Consider the following 14,222-nt stretch of genomic DNA (forward strand, 5'->3'; position numbering starts at 1 on the left):
GTATAGATATGCTAAACCTTGTGCTTTTAAGTATGAAGTACTCTTAAGTACTAAACTGCCTCATAATAGATTCCTGGTATCCTTTGTGGCCTAGACATACAGATTTTTGAAGATAAGGAAACACAGGGAAGTTCTCTTGATAGAAGAGCACAGGAAAGGGGAACCCTGTTTATATGTGGATGTGGCATTTTCCTGAATATCTCTATCTTTTAAATTTATTTTTGGAATGCTAGGTAATTATTAAAATAATTAATTATTGAAGGAAGGCTTAAAATGTTATTCTTTTAGTAAATTAAAGTAGTTTTTCTTCCACTAGCCTTTGAATTCCTTGAGCCCAGAGATTTATTTTTAATTTATTTTATTTATTGAATCAAAATTGATTATACACATTTTTGGGATTGAACATTGAGATATGTTGATCAAATCAATATTACTAGCATATATATATTGTTACAAATCGTAATTATTCTTTATGCCCCTTGTCCAATCTCTCCCCTTCCCCCATTCCCTACCCCTCCCTCCTCTAATTACCCTTGATTTCTTCTGTCCTTCTGAAAGAATAATGGTTACTCCGTTAATTTGTTGCCTAGATGATCTGTCCAGTGCTGAGAGATGTGATCAGATCCCCCAGTATTATCATAGAGCAGATGCTTCTTCTGTCACTCTGACATGGGCTTTGTGGAGAGAGACATCCTCTTCTTTTCTTTGTCTCTGCGGGTGACTCTCCTTGTGTGAATGCACTCCAGTGGTTGGCAGACCATCTCCATGGGCCACCCACATGGAGGTGCTGTTTTTGGTATGCTCCTTGGCACTGGCAGTATGCCCGGTTGTGGGGTGTGTCTGGTCCCCTTCTCCATGCCTCTGGTCCCTGGGCAGGCCCCAAGGTGCTGGCGCCATGTGCCTGGTTGTGGGAGGGTGGTCTGGTCCCCTTCTCCATGCCTCGGGTCCCCAGGAAAGCCCTGAGGCACTGGCATGGTGTGCCTGGTTGTGGGAGGAGGGGCCAGTCCCCTTCTCCATGCCTCAGGTCCCCGGGCAGGTCCTGAGGTGCTGACACGCTGTGCCTGGTTGTGGGAGGACAGTCCGGTCCCCTTCTCCGTGCCTTGGGTCACTGGGCGAGACCCAAGGAACTGGCTCCGTGTGCCTGATTGTGGGAGGGGTGTCCGTTCCCCTTCTCCATGCCTCAGGTCCCCAGGCTGGCCCCAAGGCACTGGCCCGGTATGCCTGGTTGTGGTAAAGAGGTCCAGTCCCCTTCTCCATGCCTTGGGTCCCCAGGTGGGCCCCGAGGTGCTGGCATGGTATGTGTGGTTGTGGGAGGAGGGTCCGGTCCCTGGCTACATACCTCAGGTCACTGGGTGGGACCCAAGGCACTGGCTTGGTGTGCCTGGTTGTGAGAGAGAGGTCCAGTCTCCTTCTCCTTGCCTGGGGTCCCTGGGTGGGCCCTGAGGTAAGGTGCTGGTGCAGTGTGCCTGGAAGTGGGAGTGGGGTCGGGTCCCCGGATCCAAGCCTCTGGTTCCCAGGCAGGCCCCAAGGTGGTGGTGGTGGTGTGCCTGGGCCGGAACTAAGTTTTTGTCCTTTGCTTCTAATGCGGGGGAACTTCCTGTGGGAACCAGTACTTGAGCTGTGTGGTTGTTTAAATTGCTGCTTTGCTGCAGATTCCCTAGGGAAGGCTTTTTGTGCAACTCAGCTGTTTACTGATTGATCTTATAGGTACTTCCCACTTTCCGGAGACCTGGAGGGTTTGTGTTCTGTAGAATCTCTGATCTGGGTCTGAGTTTTTTCATCAAACTGAGCCCCAAGCAATTCTATATTCCTGACCAGTCTCCTCTGAGTGGTCCTGTGCTGAATGGGGGGAAGGTTGGCTGTCCTTGCTGTGTCCCAGTGTTCTCCTGGTGTTCCCATCTTGCCCACAGCCCATGCTCCAAACACTTCCTATGGGAAGGGGCACTGGCCGGTCCCTTGCGATGACTCACCAGCCTCTGAATGGCTCCCTTTTTTCAGTTGTTCTGGCTCCTTGCTCCTGCATGGGTCCATGGAAACCCTATTAGTGGTCTTGCTGTCCTGGGGGCCACCAAGGCCCTCTTCTCCCCTGCCACCTCCAAGTAACTCCATCTGAAGGGCACAGCTGCAGCTTCTGCTGGCTCCTGCTCCATGTGCTCATCAGCTCGAGCCTTAAAGCAGCCGTGGCCCGAAATGCTCAGAGCAGCTTTTTCTTTCTCTCATCATAGTTTCTCCCACCTTCATGAACTCCATAGCTCTCTCCTCTTCTTCCCCTGAGCTCCAGCAGCCCCAGCTTGACTGATGTTACATTTTTATAGTTGTAAATTGGTTGATTTGTGGGAAAGAGTGACGCTGGGAACCGTCTATTCCGCCATCTTGACCGGAACTCTGAGCCCAGAGATTGTCTGGTTTTATATCCCTGTCACCTGAGTAGCTACTTAGTAGATAGATAGATGGCTGTTAAATTGAAATTCGCTTTAAACTTTATATCATTTTAAAAATGAAACACAAGAGGGTGCTATTTACCATGTCACTCTTACCTTTCTTGGCTCTTTATCTTTCTTCTTGTGAAATAATAATGCAACAGTAACTTCGTTATTATTTTTGTTCTGGTTAGAACCCTCAAGGCTCTTTAGCTTTTTTTTTTTTTTTTTTTTTTTTTTTACTAGCCTTGTGGATGTAACAGATCATCCGTGTGTATCCACTTTGGGGTTGTGGATTTCTAATTACATTAAATAATTTTTGCTAAATCAAAAGAAAATTAATGGAAAGTTTTTGAAGAGGGTCTTTGATTTTTTTTTTAATGAAACAGTATTTGAGTGCTTTAAATTTTAAGAATTCTTTTCATAAATTAAGAACATGTATTTATAAGGACATTTTGCTGCAGGGCACTTTTATACTTTTTATTTTTTTTTAGTATTCACATTTTTCGTAAGTGGTATGTTCTGGCTTAAATATGAACAGTGTTTTCTAAGTTAATAAGAAAATCACATTTTGGCGGCAAGAGCATTTTATATTCACTTTTATATTAGTATTTATCAGCAGAATTAGTATTTTATATTTCTATTTTAATTCTAAAGTCACATGTTTATAATATTGAATAATATTAGCTGCCAGATGACTAATATTGGCTGCCATTTAATTAATGTTTTGGGAACTGTGCTGGGCACTCTAAATTGTTTAACTCAATCTTTATGATAACCCAGAAAGGCAGGTTGTTTTATCACTGTTTTATAGTTCTGAGTTTTAAAGGAGTTAAATGATGTTCAGGGCCACATAGCTAGGTAGTGGCAGAGCAGGAATTTGAACCCAGGTTGCAAAGCATATGTTCTCAGCACTATACCATACTTAAGTTTATTGTGTATTTTAAAGGATGTTAAAGAGGATACAGATGAACAGCCGGATGGAAGAGATGCATAGGGCAAGGCCTGTGGGAAGGGCCACAGAGCTTCTATGCCCCTCCCACACACCACGCTCCAGGCACCTCCATGTTCAGCTATTTGGAACTTTCCAGAACCCAGTCCTTTTGGATTTTATGGAAACTTCGTTACATAGGCATGATTTATTAAATTATTGGCCATTGGTGATCAGCTTAACACTTCAGCTCCTCTCCCCTCCCCTGAGGATGTGTGGATGGGTGGGAGAGGTGGGACTGAAAGTTCCAACTCTGTAATAACGTGGTGGGTTCTTTTGGCAAGTAGCCCCATCCTGAAGCCATCTGGGAGCCCCTAGCCATCGATCATCTTGTTATCATATAAGAAGACACATCACTTTGGAGATTCCAAGGGTTTTAGGAGCTCTGTGACAGGAAATGAGAGGAAAACCAAATATATATTTCACAATATAACACCTTGTGTATCTCCCACTCTTAATCATCTTAATAACCTGCCCTCTTCCCACAAATAAGATTTGAGTAAAACAACATATATTCTTGATTACTACAGACCTATTAGTTTTCCCAGTGATTAGACTTAAGTCAGGAGTCAAACTACAGCCTGCAGGTCAAATTGAGCCTGCCACCTGTTTTTGTAAATAAAGTTTATTGGAATAGAGCTATGCTCATTTGTTTATGTATTGTCTATGGCTGCTTTTGTGCTAGACTGTATGGCCCACAAACCCTAAGATATTTACTCTCTGCGCCTTTGCAGAGAAAGTTTGCTAACCCCTGATCTAAGACACTGTTGATTATGGTCATATAGTTACATATATACATTGTTTCACCCATTTTATCCATCTGCCTTGATGCCAGGAAGGATCCTTCCATTGTGGATCTGTGCGTAAATTGGCCTGAGGTTGGAACAGTTATAGCAAGAAGCCTGCTGTGTAGATTTTACTCCTTGCCTCCTAGTATTTTATGAATAGGGTGACCATGTATTTCAGTTTGCCTGGGATAATACTGGTTTACATCTGGTTTACTATTATTATAACAATAATAATTATCAATATGTGTTCCCTTTTACTCTTAATACTTAATATTAAATAATACTTAGTCATTTTGGATGGTAAATTGTATGGTCATTCTATCTGAAAGCTGCCACTGAAGAGAGGTAGTGAGAATAGAAATGAGAATAGACTAGGCAGTGATAGCTATGCAAGGTGGAATTTCAAAGATTAATTTTTGAAGGATTGTGTCAGGGATACCCAAGATCATCTTGATGATTTGCTAAGATTCACAGGACTCAGAAGTTGCTATATACTCATGGTTTATTATAGTGAAAGGATACAGACTAAAATCAGCAAAGGCACATGAGGTGGGAAGGTCTGGAGGAAACCAGTTGCAAGTTTCCAGGGATCCCTTCCTACTGGAGTCACAAGAGACATGCTTAATTTTCTCAGAAGTATGTGATGACATGTGCAAGGTGTTCCTAACCAAGGAAGCTCACCATAGCCTAGGTGCCCAGGATTTTTATTGGAGCCATTCACATAGGCATGTAGCACCTGTGTGAGACCCAAGGCCTTGGTTACTTAAGCTCCAGAGAAAAAGCAGGAATTCATCATAAATCACAGTGTTAGCATAAACTATCTGCTCAAACTGATAGAGTGTGGCCCAAGACCTCAGGCATACAAAAACACTTTTATCCAAAAGGTCAGAGCTTAGATCTCAGGAGCGGCCAAGGACTAGTCCTGAAAACTGGCCATTTTGGGGAATGAGCAGGATTTGACCAACCCAGGCCTGCTGAGGTAACTTTTTCCACCCAAGGTCATACAAGTTATTCAGCCAGTTTGAACCCAGGTAAGTCTGATTCAAAAGTCTGTGCTCTTTCTATTGTAAGTTTTAATGGTCTTGTACACTGATTTGCTAATTAAAATTTATTGGCCACAGTAGATGTGGTAGGGACTTGGACTATGTCCATCTATCTTGATAAATATTTCTGAGCTTTTTTTGTTCCCTCACATGGAAATAGGGAGCCTGATTTGAGTATTTTTAAGTGCTTTTGTTAAGTAATGGTGCTAAGGCTTTGTAGTTTTAGTAATTTTCTAAAAAGTTTATTTTGTGTGCTTAGGTATTGAAAAGTAGCTTATCTGAAGAATATTCTTTTTTTACTCCTTTTGTATTCAATACAATTTTTAGTTTTAAAAGAAAATGTGGTAATAGTTTTTGAAAAGTTTTAATTCATAATCAAGAATTATCTGCCTTGTAGATAATAGATTTGAAGGTACTTATACAGTTCTCAAAAGCTTTTTTTTCTTTCCTTTTTCCATAGGTATTCGTGGAAACATTAGACAAGTGTTTTGAAAATGTCTGTGAACTGGATTTAATTTTCCATGTAGACAAGGTACTGTTTCTATATTGTCAAATCTTCTAAGCTTTTCACTTAAAAAAAACATTAATTGGTATTTATCAGAGTAAAAATGGATTTTAGTGAATAATAGTATTTTTAATCCTTTAGTTATTTATTATTTAATTTGTAAGTTTTTTTTACTATAGACCCTGACCTAGAGGAGTTCACATCTAGGGGTGGAAACAATGGCATTAACAAGTAACAGTATGTACAGAGCGTTAATGGGAACACAGCCGAACTACTTACCTCTGCCTATGAGAGCATGAATGGAGGAAATTACTTTAAACTGGATTTTAAAGGATTGGCAGATATTTCACAGATAGAAAAAAAGAGGGTAGTGCTACCGGCAGAGATACAAAATATAGGCTTTTTTTGTGAGGAGGGATTGATATTGATCAAGCAGCCTGATTTTGAAGCTATAAGTGCCATGGACTTTGGACTTTATTCTCAAGCAATTTAATGTTTTTAAACAAGTTTTTATTGACATTATTGTTGCTTCATTTGTATATTTTTTTGGCAAGATAATAGTTTCCTGTATTATGGAGGTTGGATTTATAGGCAGGAAAATTAAAGACAGAGAATCAATTAAGAGTCTATTGCAGTAGTCCAGAAAGAAATGAATTAAGGCACTAAGATGGGGATGAAAGAAAATAGAATTGATATGACTTGATGGCTTATTGAAAGCTGAAGTTGGGAGAAAGGAAGAATGACTGAGGTTTCTAACCAGTATTACTGGGTATTTGTAATATGAAATTTAGGAAGAAGAGATTCCACTTTTACTACGTGCAGATTTTTTTCTGTATTGTTTGTGTAATTTACTAGATTATTTTTTAATGATTAAGCTATTGAATAAAATAGTCTGAAAATCTGAAAATTTCAGCAAAAAATATAATTGTGATTTTTAAAAATTGGTTTATTGAGGTATAATTTACATGCATTAAAAGTCAGCACTTTTAAGTATACGGTAAATAAGTTTTGGCAATGTATATATTATATAATCACAATCAAGATATAACACAAGGTATGCATTTTATTATTTGTGAACATCAAAAGAATACCTTTCTAGAGGATGTAGCCAATCCTCTAGATCATATTCCTCATTTAGTAAGTGCTTTTTTTTTATTGAAACATAATTGATTATACATATTTGTGGGGTAAAGAATTGACTATCAGTATTTTTATACAGTATATGATGATAAAATCAGGATAGTTGGTACATTCGTCATAGCAAAAAGTACTCATTCTGTTTGTCCATTAACCAATTTCTCTCTAACCACCCCTTCCTGTCCCCCTTTCTTCCCTCTGATAACCACAGTTTCGTTTTCTCCCTCTGAAAGTTCAGTGTATTGTGTTCTTATTCTTTCTTTCTTAGCCCCCACTTATGAGTGATTTCATATATTAATTCACTTTGGACAGAGAACTTAAACTTGATATTTTTAGGTGTTTATTTTTAGTGTTCTGCTGCTTTTCTTTAATTGTTATGTTTTACACCATTTCGTACTTACAAAAACTCCTGTTATTTTTAGGCATCAGAGTTCACAGTATTCAAAATTATGTTTTGGTACATTATTAAAATTTTTTAAAAGATTTGTTTTTTAAATGCCTGTTCAGAGATCATTAGCTTAAATAATACATTTAGCATATTTTAAGAAAATTGAGGATCCTGTTGTAAATGTGGTTCTTAAACTTGTTAGAGAATTAAACTTTTTCTTAAGGAAATTAAGCTCTACTCATCTACAGCATTCAAACATGACACACAATTTTTTTAAAAACTCCTTTTTAACGTTAATTTACATTCATTTTAGAAAAATTAGAAAATACAGATGAGAAAAATAAGTGAAAATCATCTTGATCCCAGAGATTACCTAATGTTAACACTTTAGAATATGTATATTTCCATATTTTTTGTACAAATATGTACAAAAACAAATACATCTTTAAAAAAATAAAGATGGGATTATACAATATGTATTGTGTATAGCCTGTTTTTGTCATACAGCACTGTATCCCTATTTTAGAACCAGCCAAGATTAGCTGTTTCTTTTCTCTGAGCTAAGCTCTTATTTTAGTTTTTTTCAATGCAATGAGACAAAATTTTCAGGATGCCAGGAGTCAGAAACCAGTAAGGTAGATATTTCCCATCCCTACATTCTTTGTCCAAAATCACCAGCCTTGCTTTCCAGCCCTTAAATGAAAATGAGATTATTGTTAACTTTTAAGCAGCGCTGGACCTTCCAACAATCAGGGATCTTCTTACTGGCTCAGCTCATTTTTTCTTAGGGGCAGACTCAGAGTTTTGTGCACAACCCTCAGAATGCTCTGGGCTGCAATTGGGTAGATGAAAGGAGGAAGTTGTAGAGACTACCCCTTTTGTTACCAGTCAGGATGGGCTAGTTTATGCTGTGGTAAGGAACATCAAAATGTTGGCCATTTTAAATAAGAAAAGTTTCTCATTCAAATAGCTTGTTTATTATGTTCTTCATGCCCTTTCTCTGGGATCTATGGTGACAGAGCTGCCACTATATGGAACATGGTTAGTTAGTTTCCATATCACAGAGAAAAAAATTGGGGGCGGGGTAAATTTATCTGCTTTACAAGGTATCCCAGATGATAGTTTTGCCAAATGTTTTGCCACTACAAACACAGATCACTTTCTGAACTCTAATAGTTTCCTTATAGCCTACTGCCCAGCTCTTAAGCCAGTGTTACATATTTTCTTTTATTGTGGTTATTACCAGTTTCTCATTACAAGTCTTTAAATTCTAATTTCTGTATTAGTCACATAGGCTAATGTTGTAGTCATCCTGAAGTAATGGGATAAACTTCCCCTACTCAAAATTGGTTTGGATGTGCAGACAGATGATGCCACACATGCACCAAGAGGGTATGAAAAGTTTTGTTCCTCACATAATGAGACTTTCTGGGGAGAAGAGAGAACAACAACTGGCTTGGAGTTTTATGGTGGTTAGGGGGTGGGGCTGGGGTGAGGGTTTCTACATACAGGTTAGGAAGTTCAAACCACAAAAAACCTACCAGTACAAAGGAAGAAGCACCCCAACTTTCTTATCACATTGCCCAGATGTGGGGCAGAAGAGAAAGAGGGGGGCGGGGACTGATGGGGCTAGAAGGCTGTCACCAGACAAACATTAAAAATGGAGTCAGACTGTTTATTACAGCTAAGTTATGCTATGGTAATAACCCCTAAAACCCTAAGATATGAATAACTTGGTTTTCTTACTTATATACTGCATGTCCACTGGGGGTTTGCTGGGAGGGTCTGCTTATTTCCCCAGCTGAGTTGCCTGCCCATGTCCACAGTGTGGCTCTGATTGGGCAGCCCTGGATTGTGCCCCTTCTGGAACAAAGTATCAAAACCCAGGGCATTGTAACACCAAGGTCAAGGAATTGGATCCGTATACTGGTCAGCCGCAAACAAACAAACAAAAACCCAGGGCAAAGCAATAGAGCTGAAGATTCTTTGAAGAGTTTGGTTTGGAGGATGTATATCTTTGAAAATGACAGCTATGAATATACTCTGTCCTCTCCTCTCTGCATCCCCTCTACCCACCCACCCGACCTCCCCCCGCAAATGATCAGAGTAGAGATTTGATTTGGCAGCCTAAGTGTCTTTCCTACCCATGTGTCTGGGAGAGAGCAGAGTAGTTTCCTCCAGCCTGTTCCTTCTTGAGGACTTTGACAGCCTCTCCTAAACCACAGGCCACAGAGTGAGCGACTCCTTACTTTCACCAGCTGAAGGTGTCTAGCCATTAATAGTATCCTGGCAACCAGATCTGAGCACCAGTAGCTGACAGAGAAAAAGCACTGCCATCAACAAGAGAGAAAAGGAGCAGGTTGAACAATCTGAACATATGCCACATGAAAAAGAACTACGTTACTTTGGACACCATATCCTTGGTAATACTGGAGAAGCCTTCCAATTTACAATTCTCATTCATGTACACGTTTATCTCCCCAAGTGTCCACATAAGGTATAGTGACTCCCCATCAAGAGTATATTCTTTAGGCGTTTACTATCTTTATAATAAATGGGATAATGTTTCTTTAAGGATTTAACTCGCAGAACTCTTCTTTTCTATTTTGTGTCTCTTCTGGATTTCTGAATTTGCTTTCATATGCATCATTTTTGCTTTGAGGACAAATTTACGTCTTAGTCCTTATCTTTTAAATTGACATACAAAAGTACTTCAAAAAGTTCATGAGAAGGTTCATATTATCTTTTAATTCTATTTTTCCATGTGCTTTTTGAAATACTCTCGTATGTCAGAATTTCTTGGGTACAGTCCCCATTTGCAGGCACCCATATTGTGATACCTCTAAACCTGGTAGACATTTCTGCAATACTGAAATCTATGGTTTCCACGAATCTAGTATTTGTTATTTGAGATGTTTCTGGAAAGGCAGTAGTGCATTGTACATGGAGATAAGGAGGTTCTGAACCCACAAGCAAGGATGAACAAAGTGGGGGTGGTGGAGTTGCTACACTTTTATGAGCCTTAAAAATTGTGCTTTCTTATGAGAATTTGTTTTTAAAAGGAGAGGGGAGTTTCTACTTCTAAAACAGAAGTTTTAATGAATCTCCGTTCACTGGCCATGGCCTTTCTCAACATTTTTTCTGTGTACAGTACCTATTAGCTATTTAAAGTAATTTTATTTTATCACCTAATCACTTTGTTGACCTTTAATTGAATTTTCATAGATTATGACTAAAAGTGAATTAGCTGTATCAATTCCATTCATCATTGTTATGGAAGAAATCAAGGAATTAACTGTGAGTCACTCAGACTTAGATTTGAATTGTTGGTTTACCACATACTAGTTGTGTCTTGAGTTAAGCTGGTTTATTCTCTCAGTAATAACAGGTTAATATGAGAGTTAAATTGTATACCGTAAGTACAGCATCAAAATATAATTTTGATAATTGATATCTAGTAGCAGTAACGGTAGTAGTAGAAGTTAATGATATTTAGCATTAGTTTTTTTAAAAAATTGTGGCTTTCTCATTTTGTTTTGTTTTCTGGGAAAAGTAATTTATATAAATCTTTCTTTAAAATTGTACATAAGGTGTTCATCTTTCCAAAATGAAAAATTAGCAAATAATGATGATAGGGTATTTTTAAAATTATAAATACATTTGCATGAAATCTTATAAAGGAATGAAAATTGAATAATATATATTTAACTTTTAAAAAAGTTTTTGTTGAAAAAAATAAATTACCTTGTAATACTTAGAAGGTACTTTGCTAAGCACTTACATGAATTATTCATTTCATTCTTATGATAACCCCATGAGGTGCCTATACTATTTCTATTTTATCATAACAGACTCAGGTAAAGTAACTTCTCAAGGACATATAACTAATAAGTTATATAGTCAGTATGCATACCTATCTAATTTCAGAGTCTCCACTCTTAACCTTAACCACATTGGTTTTTTTTTTAATTATAGCAGCGTATACTAGTCTGTGAAACTTAATTGAGCTTTGAATTCTCAATTTTTGATCCAGTAAATACCTGTGAAAAACCATCTGTATTATATTTTTACTCCCCAAATGGAAGACAGTATTTTAAGTCATGATTGGATATATTTATGATAAGAAATCTGAGAATTACATGTATAGTATAGACGATTTGGAGGGTAAAAGCACTACTAAAGTACCTACAATAAAAGAAAAACTCTGTTGTTAAGTATTGAATTTGATATAATAATATGGTAGTTAATGTTTATTGATCATTTACTTTGTTTGGGTACTTCTGTCGATTACCTCATTCAGTCCTTTCAATGGTCTTATGAAGGAGGTATTATTATTATCTGTTTTACAGCCCCTTACGCTAAGACTTAAAGAGGTTGTATAACTGCCTGGGCTTCACCGTAGTGAAGTTGAATTATGAGCCCTCTCTCCAAATTATTTTTGCCACTGATAAAATAGACACAGCAGTATTTGAAACAAAAACTACTGAAATCATGAAACTTTTTGAAGTGAATATTCTTTATGGATTTATATTATTTTTTCCTTTAGGTTCACAATATTCTTGCAGAAATGGTTATGGGGGGAATGGTATTGGAGACCAACATGAATGAGATTGTTACACAAATTGATGCACAGAATAAACTGGAGAAATCTGAGGTAAGAATGGAAAATGCTCTAGGTAATGAAAATTCTAAGCATGATCATGAATTATGCATGATTTGTAGCTTTCACTGTTTGTCCTTCAGTATCACCCTTTAGGTACAGCCAGTGTGCTTATTTAGTTTTAAAAAATTGAATATACATATTTTAGTATGCTAAATGTTCTGTAACTACTATCCACCAAATAGCAGCTTTGTGTATTCGCTTAGCCACAGTCATAGCTGCCTTGGCTAATAATCACAATTCCAAATTCTTATAGCTTAAAAAAGAATTATTTATTTGAACAGTGGAATCTAATATTTGCTATTTAAAACTTTAGTCAGTAATTATCAAGGAAATCCTAGAACTGATATTTTAAATATATATAAATTTAGTGTTACAAAACTGTTTCTGGAAAGGGAAAAGAGAGGAAATAGAATTCTTGTGAAGTAATGATTTTTTAATTTATAACAGTTGCTTAGCAAGTCTGAGTGCACATTTAAAAAAGAAGTTCAATACCTTAATATTTAAATTTGGGATCCTTCCAAAAGGTCACTGAAAGGTTAGTTAGGTCATGTATTTTATACATTGGTATATATATTCATGGTTTTTATTGCATTCTGTAAGGGAAATATCTGGTTTGTTATACTTGGCTTACTCTGTGCCATTAGGTTCAATCTTTAATGGGTTGAATGAGGACCATCCAGCACTTTAGCATCATATAAAGCACTACTTTATAATTTTAGTTAATCTTTCCTCAAGAACTAGGCTGAATATCAGCAGCCGGTGCTGTAGCTGAGCCACTCAAATTCACATTATTCTGGTGATTTCTTATCACGGTAGCAGGGGTTTAGAAAGATGAATATGTCTTGTTATCTCATTCAGTGCTATACTTGTTTGAAGATACTCTTACATTTGGTATTTATAGTGATAGCCCAGATTAGAAAAACAAATTTTATTTATAATGATTAGTACAAATTCAAATGTTTGGTTGATTTAAAGTAAATATTACTATAAAAGCGGCAAGGTATTAAAAATAGCATTAACTTACAACAGGTGAGTTCTGAAAATTTTATATTGTTGGCATTTTAAAGGATCAGTTTAACGCAATTCTATGTTCATTTGAATTGAAGGAAATACAGGATGATGGATGAATCTGAAATCTGAGGGTTAGAAACAGTTGAAGCTTTCTGTAAAACTTTTTCCAATGTTCTATTTTAAATTAAAAATAGTCCTGCATTTCTTCTTATCTCAATTTGCCATCCCTATTTGTTTCCCAAAGGAGTGGCTTGTAATGGTGATGAAGAGCTTAAACTTAAGACTCTCTTAAGTAACTGTATATATTTTGTATGTTCTATAGCCAGTTTTTAATATATTGGTACTTGAAAGGGGGAAACATAACTAGGTTAATGAGAAAATTTTGTTTTAGGACAATGAAAAGGACTCAGAATATTGTTTAGTTTAGTTGACTTGCAATATGTTATTTAATATAGTAAAAGATTTACTGTAAACCCTAAATTGTAGTTTTTAAAGTCTTAAAATAACTTGAAATGTATGTAATTTGTTAGACATTGTTTTACAGAACTGTATGGTTATAGGTTTTAAATGCCAAGGGACAAATAGTGACACAGTCCATTAGTAATTGGTCTAAAATGAATGGATGTGTGGTAATTTGTGACTTTTGTGTAATCATCTGTAAAAATATATTGACCACTTGTTTGGCATTTTCACATTCCCAGGTACTTAAGTCCTTTCCATTGGTGGTGCCCTTTGTTCTTCTCTTGCTCCTTAGAGTGTTATGTATATAATATTGAGGAAAGTCATGAAAGACCTATAATTATTGCATAATGGATATTTACTTTTTGATTGTCCAGTAAAGCTTTGTTAATGAAGACAGTTTTTCTTACCTATAAAGAGCACTAAAATGCAGAATTTACATTTTCTGTGGAAGTGATTATAGGAAAAATCCTCTCACAGAAACAGTGCTATTTAAAATAGTTTAGAATACTGGTGAATACTTCTGTTATTCATCCACTGATCATCTTGTAACATGTGTAATCAGTTTTATCTGCTACCAAATTAGTTTTTCTTTTTGTCCTTTATAAGAAAATATGTTTTAAATCTGATTGGGGATAAACCACAAAATTATATGTTTATCAACTGTTTTATCAATTGTTGTCTTAAAATATACATGACATCTGCTAATATTTTAGTTATGAAATAGGATTTTGAGTCAAAGTGAGGCTATGTAGTCCTGATCATATTTTAAGAAATCATGTTGAAAACTATATTGATTTTATGTAATTTTCAGCAA

The 14,222-nt window shown here is 36.9% G+C and overlaps 1 protein-coding gene across 2 annotated transcripts in view; it reads left to right on the forward strand.

Annotated features, from left to right (window-relative positions):
* AP3S1 (adaptor related protein complex 3 subunit sigma 1) overlaps positions 1-14,222 on the forward strand; it is a 57,778-nt gene that overhangs the window by 35,977 nt on the left and 7,579 nt on the right. For both annotated transcript variants that reach the window (XM_063086868.1, XM_063086869.1), the window contains 2 exons: positions 5,703-5,774; positions 11,819-11,926. In XM_063086868.1, the coding sequence (XP_062942938.1) occupies positions 5,703-5,774; positions 11,819-11,926 (180 nt within the window). The remainder of the gene's footprint in view (positions 1-5,702; positions 5,775-11,818; positions 11,927-14,222) is intronic.

This window comes from Cynocephalus volans, chromosome 2, assembly GCF_027409185.1.
Source record: "Cynocephalus volans isolate mCynVol1 chromosome 2, mCynVol1.pri, whole genome shotgun sequence".
In the NCBI taxonomy this organism is placed as follows: Eukaryota; Metazoa; Chordata; class Mammalia; order Dermoptera; family Cynocephalidae; genus Cynocephalus; species Cynocephalus volans.